General features: G+C 42.1%; 1 protein-coding gene across 2 annotated transcripts in view; it reads right to left on the reverse strand.

Moving 5' to 3' along the window:
- Positions 1-1852: 1852 nt before the first annotated feature.
- Positions 1853-18871, reverse strand: part of FMOD (fibromodulin) — an 80194-nt gene continuing 63175 nt past the window's right edge. The window contains exons 1-3 of one of the 2 annotated variants that reach the window (XM_083618057.1): positions 16107-16752; positions 12110-13121; positions 1853-3942 (exon numbers count right to left, since the gene is read on the reverse strand). In XM_083618057.1, the coding sequence (XP_083474183.1) occupies positions 3791-3942; positions 12110-13097 (1140 nt within the window). In that variant the 5' untranslated portion in view covers positions 13098-13121; positions 16107-16752 and the 3' untranslated portion in view covers positions 1853-3790. Of the gene's footprint in view, positions 3943-12109; positions 13122-16106; positions 16753-18871 lie in introns of those variants that run through there. The other variant, XM_083618056.1, reaches the window with a different exon arrangement.

The raw sequence follows: 18871 nt of genomic DNA on the forward strand, positions 1-18871 counted from the left end.
GGCTACTGGAGACGGTGGAATCTGTGCCAAGCTCAGTTTTGGCATCTTGTTTCAATGCCAAGGCTTAATCCAGGATTATTTGAAGCATTTAAAACACCCCCGAACAAAATCAGAATGCATTTAAACCACATTTAGTACGCAGATAAAGTCTGCAGATTTCTAGATCAGAGGATATTTCTTTCAGACACATATGAACCTGAGCTTCTAGAAATTAATTAAGCAGTATTGATAGAGTCATTGTCATTGTTGCAGATTGCTGAAAGCTCTGCTTACTGTATGTATTGTATTCTTAAACAGGGCTGCCATACGTCTGGGATTTCAAAGGCAGAACTGACATCCGGAAGAAATTTTCGAAAGGCAAGAAACGTGTTTTTTTTGGCTCAACAACTTTTGAGTTTTTGAAATATGGCAACCCTATCCTAAACCTTGCAGCTGATGTTTACAAACCAATTTAAAAGGTCAGGAAATAGCTGAAGGACTTGGAGTTATTTGAATGGGTGGGGCTAACAGTGAACCTTTCCCCCTCACCCTTGCTGGGAGGAGGAGATGGACATAAAGTCTCTGTGTGTGAGGCAACAGAAGCAGCAGTGTTTTGCAGGGGCAGGCAGAGACAAGAAGACACAGGCAGAGGGCTGTAGCTGGAGGCATCTGGGGGTAGGGTGCAGGTATATTTCTCTAGTGGATAGCATCTCTTTTGCCTGGTAGGAGTGTGTATGCCAGTTGCCTCCATCTTTGTTCTCTATCTGTGAATCAGACCTGATATCACAAAGCAGCACATGTCTCTGTGGTTTCTCTTCCAAACTCCAAATAGCAGTGGCCCATTTGGTAAAGTGGGTATTGTTTAGAAATATGTCACCATACTTAACAGTTGAAGGCAAAGTTTGCCAGCTGCTGCGTGTGAAACGAGTTGCTATTCACTTCAAGGTACCTTATCTTGCATTCCTGTGCACACTTATCTGGAAATAATTCACTTCTTTTCTTCAGCTGAACTGTTGTATTTTCCATTATTATTATTCTTATTATTTTGTCATAGCTGTAAATCTTTTACATTTTGACAGGATTGGATGCAATTTGCAGCTGCATTAGCTACTTTTATAAGTATATGAAGCCTGACAAATTTCAGACAAATGGGTGCAGTGATAAGGCAATTCACAGTGCAATACCTCCCAATCCTGGCTCAGTTTCTAAAGCAGAAATTTTCCAGTGTGAATACTGATTGGAGATAATCTGACGAACAGGAGGATATTTTGTGAAGAAACATATTTTTATAACCACAGTGATCGCCAGACCCTTTTAAAGGTGTGTCTGTCTTTGCATCTTGCTGCACTTCCAGTCTGGCTATAAACATTAAAGCAAAAAGTTTGCAATGCAGTACCAGACCCCTTTCCTAGAGAATAAAATGTGATATGAGAAGTTTCCTAGCGAGATCTCCCACCTTTGTCTGCGTAGTCTACACTCATCATGCTCATGCCGGGCCTGCTGAGCTGGAGTTCCTGTGTGGGTGGCATGCAATGAAGGGACACAGTAACTAAATACAAGTATCTGATTCCCCAAATGTCCTATGAAGAAACAAGTTCAGGACTCAACTATACAGCTGCAAATCAAACATTTCAAGTGTATTTTAAGTGCAATATAAAATGTGACACTAGATAGCGATGGTGAGCCTTATGGAAGATTCAATGTATTTTTAAAAACACCTTTTTAAAAAAAAGCATTTTCAGGACACTTTTTATATGTATGTAGATTCCACCTTAATCTCTTCCAATCATCCAAGGGAGGCTTCATTTGTTTCCTTGATCACATCAGATATTTCAAATCTAACCTGGTAAATGGTAGTTTCGAAGGCATCCCATGCAATTACAAAAAGGGTTTTATTGATCAGTAATGATATCTACAATTCATGCTTTTATATATTTCTTTTATATTATCAGCATACACTTTAAACACAAGGCAGTTTCGATGGCATTTTGAGCTTCCCAAGATCCCCGTAAAACTCACTTGCTCCTCCTTCTACGTCTCCTCTCCTCTGTGAGCCACGCACAAATGAAAGGATTGAGTGAATATGGGGGGAGAACCTCGAGACGGAAGAACCATACATTCTTAGAGCAAGACTTGGTGCTGCCATGTGTATGAAATTCAGCTGAGACGACTCTATAGCCAAGCAAACAAGTTACAACAAATGCAATGAAACACATGGGACGCTAGAATGGGATTCTGCTGTACAAAACAATCTGGGATACAACTTTTATTGAACTGCAATACCTGAATGGGCACTTGTAGAGCAGTACAATTATAAAGCCCCCAGTTTCTCATGCTATGCTGGCAAGTCAAATCATCTGCCTTACTGAATGATGGTGAGTCTTGCCAGGTATTTTAATGCCAACTTGGCTCATGTTGTATTTTATAACAGGCCAGGAATGTTGCTTCAATAACTGCAGCATTCTTTATATGCACCCAAGGAGTGCATGGAAAGTAATATGTCTTCTGCAAGCACTGGCTAATAAACTGAACTGCATTATAGCAGAGGGTGGAAAAAAACTCTTTCCTGTCTGGGTTGGAAGAGATTAATGATATGCAGTGTGTTCGAAGCCCCAACTGAGGCTTAATGCTATCAAAAATTTACAAATCCATAAAAATTTATTTCCTCTGAAAATGAAATGATTTTTTCCTCCTACAATTATGGTACAGACAGAGGAAATTTTCTACATGTATGATGGACCTACACGTATAAACAATAAAACCTGTATTAGATTGTGGGGACCCTTTTACTATTTGATCCAATGGCTGCTATTTATCTAAATGCAACAGTGTCAAAATCCCCGCTGGATTAAATCTTTCCATTACAACATTACAGATTGCACAAAACTGGAAGAAATAAGAATTAAAAATCAATAGGGAGAATAATACATGGTTGTTAAATTGAGGAAAATGTAAGGATGGTAAAAAATGTGGAAGTTGCTCCCTCTGGAACTGCAGGAATATCAGAATACATTTGTGTCTTTCCAGGGTAAATTGTGAACACATTGTGGATGATATTAGTTTGCTAAGATTAGATAACTTATGTTATTGCATTTATTTGTAGGACTTTTAATCAGCATAGAAAACCACATAAACTGAAAAGAGGGGGAGAAAAAGCCAAGTCATCACCAGGGGAGCTCTATTCATCTTCGAAAACCAGCTAAAGACCTGGATCCTCTCATGTTAGTAATTTTCTCTCTCCTTTTCTCTTTTTCCCATTTCCCCACCCTCTTGTCTCTAATTGCTCCTTGCTGTGTGGGCAACTGTTTAATCTGTTTTCATTTTGTTTGGATTCAATCTCATCCGCCCCCATCGTGTACACACTCTTTCTCTCATGGCGACCCTCCTACAAGGAAAAACAAATCCCAAAGACATCCCAGCTGGCATCAAACTTCTAAAGCTATACATGTGAAATGAAACAAAAGCTTGCCTTACCACCCACCTAAATGGAGAGATACATGCTGCCTGACAGCATGAAGACCAGATAACTGATTAGTTGCTGAAGAACAGGAGACTGAAAGAAGATGGGCAAAAAAAAATAATATTATTATTTTTGCCTGCATCGTTGTTGTCACCTGACTGGCTAATAATGGGGCAGCATCTGTTGGATCAAGTTTATCAATCCCCCCCTTACATTATACAAATGCAGAAGCTGAGTCAAATGAAGCAGCGTTAAAATTGAGAATGTCGGCCTCCGCTCTCCCGTGTGATCGCAGGAGGGGTCTGGCCTTGTAAGGAGGGAAGGGGTTAAGGAAAGGATCCGGAGCAATGGCTAAATCTCTATTACGCTCGCCCATCGCAGGCAGAGTGGGGCATCGGAGGGCAGGTTATTCCGACGGAGCTCATTCCCGTCCAACCTCAAAACTTGTAGCCTGGAAAAATTCATGATGTCTACGATGGTGCAGAAGCTGCTGATGGTGAATTCTGGGAAGAAGAAGAAGAAAGGAATCTCGCATCACTTCGGCTCTTTTAACCAAATGTCTGGATTAGTGCTTTTCAAGTGTTAATATGAACTATATGCACACACAGGCAAACAACCAGAGTATCTACCATATTTTTCGCTCTATAAGACGCACCAGACCACAAGACGCACCTAGTTTTTGGAGGTGGAAAACAAGAAAAAGTATATCCTGAATCTCGGAAGCCAGAACAGCAAGAGGGATCACTGCACAGTGAAAGCAGCAATCCTTCTTGCTGTTCTGGCTTTTGGGATAGTTGCGCAGCCTGCATTCGCTCCATAAGACGCACACACATTTCCCCTTACCTTTTAGGAGGGAAAAAGTGAGTCTTATAGAGCAAAAAATACGGTAATTCCCAATTCAGGAATGAGCCGGTTCCTGAGGAGCTGCAGTTATCCTAAAACTGTTTACACCCCAAGAGTAGCTTTCTCACCACCTGCTTTGCAGAAGAAAAGGTACCGTATGTAAAATTATCATGGTAATTTGCTGGAAATTCAGCATACTGACCTTTGACATCTCCGCGAGGATGAAGCCTGAGTAAAGAGCAGATTTTCTTTAGCTAGTCTGCTGAGCTCCTGCCATAAAGCTGACACAGCAGGAGCTGCTGGAGGATTTAATATTTTTGAAGGCCTAACGTTTTAGGCCATTTTCATGGATGATAGAGAAATCACAGTTTAAATTGCACCCTATTCCATGAAGAATCACAAATACCAGGGATTAGGGACGTTTTATACACTGTAGCATTTTTGCATTCTGAATTCAACTCAGTTCCATCTTTTAGACTGAGAGACGGTCTTTCCTCCTCCCCAGAGGAACTGGGATCCAGAAAATAAATTGTCGATTACATCAGTACACACTGTTCATGCTGTAATTTCTTGTGGAATTGCCCCCCACCCCTGCCTTCTCCTAACATTTGGGGCTGAGGAAAGCCAGGACTGTCCACTTGGCTACAGAATGTTAGTAGTCAAGAATACTTAATTTTGGAGGTTTTTAAGCAGAGGTTGGGTGGGGGGCATCTATCATGTATGATCTAGTTGAGATCCCCGCATTGCAACTCTTCAATTCTGTGATAGAGTGGTTATTGTAGCTTAAAGCTGAACAGCAATGACAGTGTTGTTAAATAATCCACCCCTGGAAGCACCCCAGGAATTCTTCCTGGGGTGTTTATTAAGCATTCAACCAGATTTGCTTGCACAAAGTTTGCATGGTAGTTATTCTATGTCTAGTCTTTTTTGAGCTCCCTTCTCCCATTTGTTTACAGTGGTTATGTGCCAATGAGTATTAATCCTGATTGGCTTGTGGGGTGTTTACATGTCTTCCTCTTAATCATTTATTTGTCCCACAATTTTCAAAGCATTTCCTCATCAGTTTCCAAACCACAAAAGTCAGGATCTTTTTAAGGTAGATTTCTTGTGCTAGGATGGCAGAGTTTTAATTGTGCAAATCAAAAGTTCCGATACACTTGAATCCCTCCCATAAAATTATGACAGCCTGGGGCCATCTTTAGGCTCTCTCGTATGCAATATGCCACTTTGAGATCTGCATCCAGAAGTTTAAAGAAGGGTTAAAAAGTATTCTTACTATTAATCAGGGCTTTTCCCCCAGCCAGAACTCACCAGAACTCAGTTCTGGCACCTCTCAGGTGGGTGCCATTGCCATTAAAAGAGAACAAGGGAGGCATTCATGGTGAGTTCCGGCACCTCTTTTTCTAGAGAAATAGCACTGCTGCTAGTTAACACAATGGTTGCATACACACCACACATTTAAAGCACACTACTTCCCCTAAAGAATTTTGGGAATTGTAATTTGTTAAGGGTGGTGGGAATTACAGCTTTGTGAGAAACTACCATTTTCAGGATTCCTTGGGGAGAGTCATGTAGCCTTTGTGTAAATGAACTAATATTATTAGTATATTATTTTATTGCTTACTCTCTTTTCCATCTTCCTTCCATTCATTTATTGCCTATCTCCTGTCAGTGGACCCAGTCTTTTTGTTGTTTACTCCATAAAGTGCTTTGCATCTCGATGGGCGCTATATAAAGGACAGCAATGCTTTATGGAATGCTTTATCTCTGGGAAAAGGATTCCCTGCTGTCAAGAGAATACAAGGAGACCATGCAGAATACTGGACTCAAGCTCCAGCATCCCTCTCTGTTGTTGTTTTTTAAATAGAAGCACCCCTAATCCTTCAGTGAACTCTGAAAGATTCAAAGACGGGGTGCGGGGAAATGGATTAATGTGTGTCCTGCTGCAATGCTTCTTATAAGCAGCCAGAGGGCAACCAAAGTCTAGAACTTGGCAGCAAATTTGTACATTTCCTTGAAACAGCTGCTCCTGCTTTAAAACCGGAAAAAACCTGCATATGCTGTAAGGGCAGTATAACACTGGACAGATTTGGAAATGCAAGAGTCCATCTTTCACACTTTGTTGAGGAAGGGGAAGGCTGCTGGCTGGGCCAGATATGCCTTGCATGATTGCTGCTGTGCAAGAAACTCTTTGTGGAAAGTAAAATGTAGAGAGTGAGTCAGGACGAGAATTGGGGAAGAGCAGAAGTATGCAAGGCCATTGCAAACTGCCATGCTGGCTGAGTCAGGCCAGCAGTCCACATGAAAGCATTCTGGCTTCCCACAGTTGCCTGACTGATGCCATATGCAAGCTTGCTGCCTAGGCAGGAGATCCATCTTTTATTGGTTGCTAAATATATACCTTATTTGTTTTCCCAGGTTTATATCCTGCCTTTCTTCCACCGTGAAACCCATGGTGGTGTAACATATGGTTCGCAGGAGCTCTACAATCCAGGTACTGATTTGCTTACCTTCAGCAAATCCCATGTGCCTTCAGACCACACTCTCTTGGAACCTGGTGACTGACCTTTTGGCTAGCATGAATCAAAGGGTAGTTCTATTCTCCATGCACTCGCAGAATCATTTGCAAATACATTTACTCTCATGGCTGAGCAAACATCTTTTGACAATAAATCTCCCAAGTGAATTATTGTATTGGTGAAAAGTAATTCCTTTCGTGTGTTGAAAATTAGGGGATGATCCCAAGTTGCAGATACTGTGTGTGAATAGTGTCATGTTCACACTGATTGTTACCTTCTAAATATCTTAGATTGTAAGCTCCTTAGGGCAGGGACCTGTCATCTTGTGTTTTATAAAGCATCACACATACTGATGGCACTATATAGTAGTATATCAGCAGCAAATCTCAATAATCTCTCCCCTAACTTTTCATGTCTTTTACAACAGTAAGTTTGCACATGGTTTAGTTCACTTTTGTTACAATTTTTTTTTCTGGCGGGGATGCTGAGCAGAGCATATGCTAGTTGGAGTCATTTTTAGCATCCATTAGCAGTGGTGCAGTTAAGTAACTTGAGGCTCCGGACTTAATGGGCTTACGGGGGCCCCTGTGTATTGCTTCACTTGATTCAAAATATGGCAAGTCAACCCTGCTGCGTCTGGGGTCCATACTACTCATTTGGGGCCCTAGATTCCCACCCCTGCTCTATAGGTGTATTTAGGATCACTTCCCTCAAGGCACAGGCTTGTTTGCACAGATTCTGACACTTTTGAAAAGGAAACCTAAATCATATGGGCATTAACAAGTGTATTGTTATCTGCTTAATGGGGGGTGGCCCTCAGGTCTGGGGCCTGGATGTGGCCCTCCAGGCATCTCTACCTGGCCCTCAGCACTCTCCCCAGGTCACATCCTTCCCTTGCCCTGCACGCCTGCTTTAATAACTGCATGCAGCGAAAGGAGGGAAGCTCACTGATGTTGTGAGCTGTTAAACATCATGACCATGGAGCAAGTTCATAGTCATCATATAACGTATGAGATGTGTTGGAAAGGACATGGGGCTGGTACAGGGGTTTAAGAAGGCATTGGTTTCTGCTCTGCTCTGCATTTGGCAGTGCTGTTTCTATTCAGCTGCAGTTCAGGTTCTGACAAAAATATGTTAGTCATCTTGCTGTCTGCTATGGTGAAGTTGTATATGCAGTCATGAATTACATTATCATTACATTTTCCCATTCATTTCCAATGGAAATGAAACACAATGTAAATCGGGTGGGGGTAGTTTTGATGTTGTTATGCATCATTTGCAGACTGAAAACAACAACAGTGAATACTGATTGTATTTGTTGGGTTGTTTCTATTCTAGACATGAGACAAATCAGCAAACATTGCCAATTTACACTCTTGTTTCCATTTTCATCTGAATTCTCCAACATCTCTAGGCTGGAGACAGCCAATATTTTTCAAGGGAGTTGAAAGGAGTTTGCGTGAGGCTTCACTTCCCATGCATACATATCTCTTTTGCCATGCTATGTTGCCTGCATTGAAACAGTTCTAGTAGATTTCTGAAACAAAACAAATCCCTGCAAAACCTAATTACCAGATTCAAAAGTGGCAGAATGTACACAACAGGAGCAGTGTCCCTTATTTCAAACTGCCTTCAACTTCCAGACTTGTCTCCTAGCTGCTGCCCAGTTTCTGCCTAAGCAGAAGTGTGTAGAGGTTGTGAACCTCTTTCAGATTTTCAGATGAAAGGGAGCTGGAGAAAGACAAATGGCTATTCTTCATCTGAGATGTGCCTCAAAAGAACAGCATTCGGGCCAAGAGATAAAGACACCATCAACTTAAAAGCCCAGCCGCTACCAGGGCTAGCTATATATATATATATATATATATATATATATATATATATATATAAACAAACTCAGCTACTGAGTCTTTTTGCTCTGCAGCATTCCTCATTTGCTATGGAAAAAAGCAAAGGTCTTCTGAGAAACTCATTAAAAAACTTTAAAGGTCAGCTACAGAATGGTTTGAAAAATGAGTGAATAAATAAAGAGAAATCCAGAGAGATTGCCTCGTTGCCGCACAGATTTGAAGCAAAACACTGAGACAAGTGCAATACTTGTCAAGCTGTTCCAAGTGCAAAGCCGTGCCTCTCCCTTCCCAAAACTGATGGCACCACTTTTTGATTAAACAGCAGAGTCAGCCTTTATTGTGGGGAGCCTAAGTCTTGGCAAGTTCAACAGGTGCGAACCAACCAATAGGGAATGTATTTCTCTTCAGACCAGGGGTGGTGAACCTGTGTCCATCTGGGTGTTGTGTAATCAAACTATCATCAGCCCTGACGATTGGCTCTGCTGGCTGGGGCTGGTGCGATATGGAGTTTAAAAATATCTGGAGGGACACAGGCTCCCCACTCCCTGTTCCAGACATGTTGATTTGTATGCGGCATGGAGTCCGATTTGAAGATTTGCCAGATTGGACTCCATGCAAATCTGGAGCTATCGGTAAATAACAAAATGACGTAAAGAAAATTGATTAATTTTAGAAATGCCATCAGTCTTGAAAGCATCAGCATCAGCTTTCTTCATGCAGTACCCAGACTCATCTGCATATGATCTTCAAATAAAAGAGCTTTGTAAGTAAATAACTGTAAGTACTAGTAGCCATTTGTGGACTCATGCTATAAAAACATGCCATCTCCACATAACTTAAGATCACACTCTCTAACTGTCCAAGGATAGTAGTCAATAATAATTACAAGGGAGAGTAACAGTTGCTAAGGTTATCTCTTTGCATGGGCCACATTCGGACATAATACTAAACCATGGTTTATTGCATCAACTTTCAGGTTCTCACATTTCCTCTTCACATGCAAGAGAAGTAAATTTGAAGCATTTGCTCACAGTATGTAACACACTGCAATTTCCTATTTCATGTGAATATAGAACCTCTGATATGTACAAACTAAGATATCCAACTAATTATGGACTCTTCCAGATGTGGACATTTTAGCAGCACCCAAACATTGCTGAAAGTGGCACACAAATTCTGCTTTTAGACTTTTCTCCCATACAAAATTATTCTTTTCCACCTGCTCTAGGACTCTGATTCTATGGGGCCAATGCATCTACAAGAGCCCTGTTGTAGGAAGGGTATAAAATGTTAACCATTTGATGAGAATTCCAATGCAGATGAAAGATTAAAGGCAGCTAGAGCTGCAGTCCTATGTACACTTATTTTGAAGGAATTCTTATTACACTGCAGGTTACTTCTGAATAAAAATGCACAGCAGTACTTCTCAAGTCCTGGAGAATGAAGCAAAACCAATAATTCGTCTGAAGGCTTAACACCATGATCCTTCAACAGCTATGCAAAGCTAGGTCAATCAAAAACGGAATTGATTCTTATGTGACAATTTAATCTTCATTTTAAGATGAAGAAGTTGTTTTGCTCTCTATCTAATCTGCATTACACAAACTTACTTATATTGCTCCTTTTTTGTGCTCATCATTTTAAGACACCCATGTGTACATGGGAGTAGAATACCACCCATTATATTTCACCGGCTGTGTGGCTCTTTTTTCCGTATGCTCATTTCTCCTTGAATCATGAGCATGTCCCTGGCATCTATGATGACTGGCACCATGTTGAACAATCATATGCTAGATGCTAAAAAATAATAACAACGCAGCAATAAGTCCCACCTTAAAGGAAGCTGCCACTTGGTGTTGGAACCATATTCTTTCTTGTATTGATCAGAGCATGGTAGGAAAATGCATATAGAAGGGAAACACTGTGGGAAAAGGCAGGCCATATGTGTGAGGAGGGATGGGGTGGAACAGGGGAAGTTTTTGGTCTTTTTGGCCTCAACCACAGGGAGTGAGGTTGCTCCCACTCTGCTCTGTCACAGTGTTATAACGCATATAAAATGCATTTTCTTTACTAATGAAGCTGAGTCCTTAGACCAGGGATGGGGAACCTCAGGCACAGCGGCCAAATGTGGCCCTCCAGTCCTTTCTATCTGGCCCTTGGGACTTTCCCCAAGACACCTGCCCCCCATCTCAGCCATATCCTTTCTACCCAGGCCACACACCTCACTGGCCCTCCTTTGCACCCTCCTTGAATGCTTTCCCTGGCTGGAATGTGCCCTTGAATACAGATATTGTTTCTTGCTTGCCTGGATAGACAATAGAGACAATAGAGTTTGTAAGTGTGTAGAAGCTGGCTTACAGCACATAGGTAAGATTCACATTGGTTACTCTGCTCACTTTTGCCTCTGCCCACCACTGGCATGTGGGCCTCAGAAGGTTGCCCAGAAGACAATGTGGACCTTGGATTGAACAAGTCATGGATGCTTTAGCTGAGATCCCAGAATTGCACAGGATTCGACTAGATGACCCTTGGGGTCCCTTCCAACTCTACAGTTCTATGATTCTAAAGGTCCCCTGGTTTGGTTTTCTCTCCCTGCCTCTCTCCTAGCCCCTCTCTGCTATTTTTCTTTCCCCATGTAGCCCCTTTCTCTTAGAGCAGGCATAGGCAAACTCAGCCCTCCAGATGTTTTGGGATTATAATTCCCATCATCCCTGACCACTGGTCCTGTTAGCTAGGGATCATGGGAATTGTAGGCCAAAAACACCTGGAGGGCTGAGTTTGCCTATGCCTCTCTTAGAGGGCCCCTTTCCATGCCTTTGATCCATTTCTTTCCAGCCATGTCCAGTTCCAGGGCCCTTGCCAGTCCATTACCCTTAGGTGGGTTCTCTTGGGATCATCAGAACTGGCCGATGGGCTGGTGGCAGGGAACAAATATCTACCTGTCTGCTCCTCCATGGCAGGGCTACTGGTTCCCACACAGTTCCTCTCTCTGCTTTCTGCTTATGCCCTAACCTTCTTGAGTATCTGGGGGCTTTGGAAATGTGGGGATGCCCTTTGATGCCCTCCCATACCACGTGACCTAGGAATCCAGAGACAGGAACAAAACTCACTGTTCTTGGTTTCAACTACTCTGCTCTCATTTTGTGCTTTAACAATGACACTGGCTTTCCAAAGAGCCAAGGGGGCAGAGTGTAGGCCAGGGGTGGGGAATCTGTGGTCCTCCAGATGTTGGACTCCAACTTCCACCAGCCCCATCAACCATGGCCAGTGGTCAGGGAATGTGGCATATGTCATCCAGCAACATCCAGAGAGACACTGGTCCCTAATCTAGATTCTCCAAATCACTTTACTCTGTTTTTGCCATTAAAAAATAGCCTGCATATTGTGTTCCAATACAACTCTAAAATCACTAAAATGCAACTCTAAAATCACTCAACATCCAGAATGCTGTTGCTCACCATTTATTTTGTTCCCTTGGAGATAGAGATTCTCGAGGCTTGTACTGACTCGTGGTATCTTCTGAAGCCTGTTGTACGAGAGATCTAGCTCCAGGAGGTTACTTGCATTAAAAGCATTGGGGGAGACTCCTTCATTTGTCAGGCTATTATGAGAAAGACGTACATAGAGCAACTTGGGGGAGACTTTGAAGAAATCATCGGGGATAGTTTGTATGTGATTATACTCCAGATACAGCTGCTCCAAGGCAATCGGAAGGCCATCGGGGACTCTCCTGAGCTGGTTATAGCTCAGGTCTGCAAGAATCAAAGACTTCAACCCCTTGAGGTTTGAACCAATTTCATGGATCTGGTTGTGGCTGAGATAGAGGGCGGTGAGGTTCTCTAGGCCTTCAAGAGCATTGGATGGCACCTTGGAGATTTGATTATAAGCCAGGTGAAGCTCTCGCAGTGACCGTGGTAAAGGGGTAGGCATCTTGGTCAAGTTGTTGTGGTCAAGGTATAGCCTCTCTAGGTTCTTGAGCTTGGCGAAGACCTTCTTTCCCATTTTCTCACTGGTTATTTGATTGCCGTGCAACGCAAGCCACTCTAGGTTGGTAGCATTGTCAAAGGCTCCCTCTTGGATAGCCCCGATTTGGTTGTTCTGGAAGTAGGCGTATTTCATCCGGGAAGGCACAAAAGGAAGATACCTGAGGTTGCGAGAGTCACAATACATAGCAGAAGAGAAGTTGGGTGGGCATTCGCATTCTTGGGGGCATTCCCTGGAAACAGGTGGTTCAGGGACAGGCTCCCCAACAGAGGACCCAGCTGGCACATAAGAGTAAGAAGAATATGGGGGAACCTCATCTTCATAATATGGAGAATAGCTGTAGGAAGAGGACTGGCTGCGTAAATAGTGCTGTAGCCAGGCCATGTCCTCATACTGATCGTCGTACTGGCTCAATGACACTCGGCAGAGGCCAACTATAATCAGAATAGAAGCCCAGTGCATTGTTGCCACAAGCTTTGGACCAACCTAAAGAAAAAGGTGCAACAAGGAAGAGGAAAAGATCAACTACAGAAAATGTTAACTCAGGGATACACAAATTAAATAGCAGTCACAAACGTATGTTAAGGGGGCTGAGGCTTCACACATGCATTAAGCATGATTGATTTCTGCACAGGGCCAGTTTATGCAATCAAGATAGTCAAGCAGTAAAGCTTTTCAGGTCAGGCTGCAGGTATAATATATAGCTATTTAACAGGCAGAATTGCATGCTTACATGTTCCTCCCTTCCCTACTCACAGCAAAGGCTCAAAAGTTTTAGGTGCTAGTATTATACCTATCAGGAAGTTTTCCCCCCTTCATGGGGGAGTATCAAAACATTCAACCCTGCCCTGAAAGCCTCACCACTTCATTTTGCTGGGTGTGGAAGCTGCCTCTGACACCATAGAAGGGAGACTAATTTTCAGTGGGCCCAGGTGAGCAAGACAATGACTGAAGGACTTGCCCAAGGCCATAGAACAGATGACTAGCCCAGCAGAAACATAATTCAGAATGTGGACCTTGCAGTGAAATGTTTGGGGGTTCACTTAAAAGTAGAAGAGACACATTTGTGACGTGACTGAGCCTTCAAGCCCATAAAGTACTTCTAGCATTCAGATTACAATGTCTGAAACAAGAGCACTTTAAGTTTCATGTTGCTAACCCTGCAGAGTCTAGTGATTGTCCATAGAACCTCACAGAATGGATTCCATGCTTCTGTAGTGTTCCTTATTTCGATGTACAATCCTGTGGCCTGCTACTGACGTATGTTTGTAGCTTCTTGCTTTAAAATTCTGGCACAGGAGACAAAGAAGCTATAGTCTACTGGCTTCTATGATCCATTCCTCAGCCGGTGTGCTGGCTCCCTGGCATAGCACTCCCACTGCAAGAAACAAGGATGGAAGCCCAGGTGGCAGAGCTATAAGGGCGTCTTCAAATGAAAAGCCCAAGGGAGCTTTTCATTCCTAATGACACAAGTCCCACTGTATAAGTCCACAGAATTCTTTATATATTGAAATTTGGTTTTCTTTAAAATACAGCTACAAATAAATTATTATCCATGTCCTATTAGTGCTATATAACCAAAATCAGCCTCTGTACAGTTATATATGCTATAACATATTTTAGGCTTCCAACGGATAGATCTTTTGAATAATTTGCTCAAGTATTAAAAAAATTATATGAAAGGTTTCCCAATTCTCTACACTACATCACCACCATCATCATTATTAAGGTTATTATTATTAGACAGTAAGCTTTGCCATAACAGCATAACAGCATACTAATAATACTTTGATTCCCATTCAACAGCGGTAGGAAATTGTAAGCTTCAACCAGTTTAAGTTCTAACACTCTATGCATGAGCAGTACATTAGGGAGCACTAAGCCTCTAAAGAAGTTCAAAAGAATCACAGTAAAGCAGTGAAGGGTACAAGGTTCTTCATGTGTGCAAAGCATTCAGACCCTGAGAGTTCTCCATTGGGACATAACCCTGTTTTCCTCCTCCTCCTATGTGCTGGCATCACGCCAGGTTATTATGGGGAATGGGATGTCTCTGCATGTCCTCCTCATCCCTTCCCCTACAGCTCTCCCCTTTCTGCTTAATCAATGAATGTAAGTTCCTATTATGCCCTGTGAGGATTCCCACCCCCAATAAAGAGAAGGGCCTGATTTGATATTTAAAAGAAAAATAGAAGAATACAAATAAAATGTTTACAATGAAAAGGGAGAAAATTACACACACACACACAAAAACAGAGAGAGAGAGAGAGAGAGCCATAAAATGGCAGTGAAAAGGGCCACTTGCCAATCAATGCCTACAATATTTATGCAGCCACTTTCCACACACCACTCACATAGATGAACTTGCTAGGAAGGAGGGGTGGGCATTTTCCAAGTGACAAAAAAAATATATTACTCGTTGAGTTCTGAGCGGGCGAAAAATATCCCTACGAAAGAAGTACTACTTGGAAGAATCCCAGTCAGTTTCTGAATACCGGCTATCTATTTGCTATATGCACACACTCACGCAAACACTGAATGGAAAGACCTTCCTTTTATTTGCATGTACGTGAGCACCTGCAACTGTATTTGGAAAATTACAAAGAGCGTTTAGATTCTGTACACTGGAGAAGCTTGGCATGCAGGCAGCTCTTCAGAAAGCACCACTCATACCACCCAGTGTCACTTTGCCTGAAAAAATAAAACATTCCTCTCCTTGCTTGGAAAATGGACACATTCCACATCTCTCTCCATCAAAAAATCAACTGTCTACCACTCCACTATTGAATGCCCATCTTTATAAGCAGCTCTGGAAAGGTCTCTGTTCCACCAGGGTGCTCCTAGAGGTTAGCTCTTGCCTGGTGGTTCTGCTTAAGAGCCACATTTCTGGGAAATTCATTTCCATCGGCTACACACTTTCTAGGTGTCCTTCCACAACTACACTGGCTAAGGAAGACTCATAATAGTCATTAAACTAAAGGAACACATTTAATTTTTTTCAATCATCTGAACTGAGATTCTGATCCCTTAGGTAGAACATTGCAGAGCTGATGTCTCAGTGATAATCTTCACATACTAGTCATAATTCAGAGTTAACAATTCTTATTTCCTCCCCCTGGTTTCATTTTCACCAATATGCACTACACTTTGATGCAAATGATGCAGCCAGGTACACAGTGTCCCGGGCATAAACTGGAGGGAGGCAAAGGGATCTGGCAAGATGATGTGTGTGTGTCTCATCTTGCCTCCCACTGCCAAGAATTTCACAAATTATGGAGGAAGAGAAGTCATGATTAATGAGGTCAAAATGTTCCCTTCCCCAATAATCAAAACAGGTCTGTACCCTTGCTACTCATCCTATTGCATGTGCTGACCTCCTAAGTTAGCACGATGCTGCAATTGCATTTGGCCCATTTGTACCAGGGATTGCTCAAACATCCTCTCACAAAATATGCAATTCAGAAATCAACTCACCTAGATTCAGAGACACCTTTTCCCACAGCTTCAGAGTTTGCCTGTGTGATCCTCTTGTGTATTATGGAGCATGTAGGTGCAAGTTTCAACTTGCCAAGGTTGGTACCCACCCAGATTCCTGATCAAATATTGTGCTGGAAGACCATGGGCTCTGCTGTGATGTTTTTTGGAGTGACCTCCAAGCAGCAGGCAGTTTGCAAAGCAGAGTGAAAAGACCTTAAAGCTGCTTGGCGTTATAAATAACTACATCTCTCTCTCTCTCTCTCTCTCTCTCTCTCCTTTTTCCTCGCACAGGGTTTGGCACTTCTAGTCTCTCTTTCTGTTTAACAAGTTAGTGGAACCCTGGTTGTTGTTTTTAACAGACTCTTGCTATTGCTGCCTGTATTTCCCATCAAGAAGATGCAAAGAAGTTGGAATGAAAAAAATAATCTGAATTTGGGGATGGAGCTGAAAATGTGAAAATAAATTGTGCTGTTTAGAAATGAAGTCTCTTTTCTTCCATGCAAATAGAGGCTAAAGCAATGAAACCTGTAGTTCTGCAAATGGCAATGTATTTGGGGGAAAATATGCAGCAGAATCTGGCGTTTCAGTATTAACATTTCTCAAGAAAATGCCTACAGCTACAGGTTGCAATGTCCCAAGACCCATCAGTTTCACGTGATCTCCCCATGACATACACAACACTATTCCTGACCTTAGATTCTCCCAACTCTTTGCCACACTGGCTATCGCTACTCCAGACCGGTCTCTATTCAAATGTTCTGTAGCAAATTCTTTAGTTAACCCAGAAAATAATAGCTCTTTGTGGTAGCAGAAAAAGTGGTCTTTGCTTTCAGACAGCATATTGAATCAACCAGAGCAGTAAACCACCCAACAGACAAATAACATCTAAGAACCAAGCCCTGAATATAACACAATGCCAGATCTGCCTTTCATCCTAGTTGGCAGCAGTGTTACTGGGCCTAATAATGCTAGTCATGCTGTCAAAGAATCACATGAGCATCCTTCAGAGTGCTCTATGTTGCCACCTGCCCACAATGCACCATGGAGGCCAGATGCAAAAGAAATCAGGGTTCCAGCACTTTTAAGAGCTGTGCAAAAGAAGGAATTTCAGAAAGTGTAGCTTGCATGGCAAGTGTGCCGCTCTCGTCTGTAATTCCCATCTAAATTCAGATCTTATAGCTCTAACACCAGGTCAATTTGTTTTTGTTTGTTACTGCTTTTTGTAACATCTGGCTTGAAGGTTTCTGGAGAATCAAAAGCTTGCTTCTATTTTGTGATGTTGTGATCCACCCAAAGAACGGTTTTGCATTAACTTGGTTTATTCATCACAACACCTCAATCAGTGCGTGAACGTAACCAACTACCTTTCTACTTTAATGTAACCTGATAACACCAATATAAATGTAAATATTATATATTTCCCCATGAAAGATGTTTCTAAAGGAGGAGGGCCAATTCATGTATGTGTAAAATATTTTCCACGTCCAAATTCCCTGCTAATTTACAGTAGATACATATAAGGAACATAAAGGAAAATCAGCTTCTCCCTTTTATTCATCAGAGTTGGCCCAGATAGGATGGAGCTGGTGCATTTTTGTGGTCTGCATACTGGAACCCCAAGACCCAAGGAACCTTATATAAGCTTCAGTAATTAACTGGGACGTAAGTGTATTTTAACCTGTAACTCAAGCTCTGCTTGATTAATTGTACTGATTAACAGTGTTTTGCTCTCTACCTTTCCTCAAGTGGTAAGGAAGTTTGAGTAGCAGCCTTTTAGATGGCTGTTCCCTTCCGAGAAGAGCCATAGGGCTTATCCACACTTAAATTTTTCCCTCCTCTTTCCAGGCACAGGTTTGTACTTTGAAGCTCCATGTCTAAGCTCACTTTTGTTGTTGCTCCAGAGCTTTCCCCACAACCCCCCCCCCCACTATTTAAAGCTGAAGCGCAACCAACAGCAATTCAGGTTTTCTGTGGCTTGTTGTTTGTTCCAATTCAGATTTAAAGAGTGGGTTTTCATTGAGAAAGCTCTGGAGCAAATAATAATAATAATAATAATAATAATAATAATAATAATAATAATAATAATATGATGTGAATAAGCCCTAAGGCTGTGTACACATTACGGCTTACTCCAGCATACTCTCACTGCTGGTATTTGAAGCTGAGTAGATATAACATTAGCCACAGTCCATGATTATTCTGTGGCTTCTTGAGAACTACTCCTGTTTGATGGGCTTTCCCTCAAATCAGGTTCAATCCAATTTGAAAATGGAAGCCAGTTAAGCAGAGATGTGTATACCTCAGGCAACCATTGCACACATACAGACAACCACTTCAGTGAATTGGAGTTTAGTGCAGGGGAAACAAATCATGCAATGAGTATCAAATGAAGACATCTACCTCTTCGTGGGTCTGTACAAGTAACTTAAGAATGTGACTTGAAATGTTAATGTGTTTCAAGCTGCTGATGTGTACATAGCCTTAATGGCATTTCTGTTTATCTACAAACATCTCAGCTGAGCACGGTGAGGGAGTTGCAAGGAGCTGATGCTTAGACCGGGCTAATCTTTAAAGCAGCACCAGTTCCCCAGAAGCGATAGTATGCCTTTGCAGCTGCAAAAACGAAGTCTTGTCTCTTTTACTAGCCACATTTCAAATGGTAAACTGGCCATCCAAGTCCACTCAGCAAGCATATTTTACTAGCAACCTATACAAAGGCTGGAAGAAATTGCCATCTTTTTTGCTGACACACAACCTGATAG

Source organism: Podarcis filfolensis (genome assembly GCF_964270895.1).
Source record: "Podarcis filfolensis genome assembly, chromosome: 6".
Taxonomy (NCBI): domain Eukaryota; kingdom Metazoa; phylum Chordata; class Lepidosauria; order Squamata; family Lacertidae; genus Podarcis; species Podarcis filfolensis.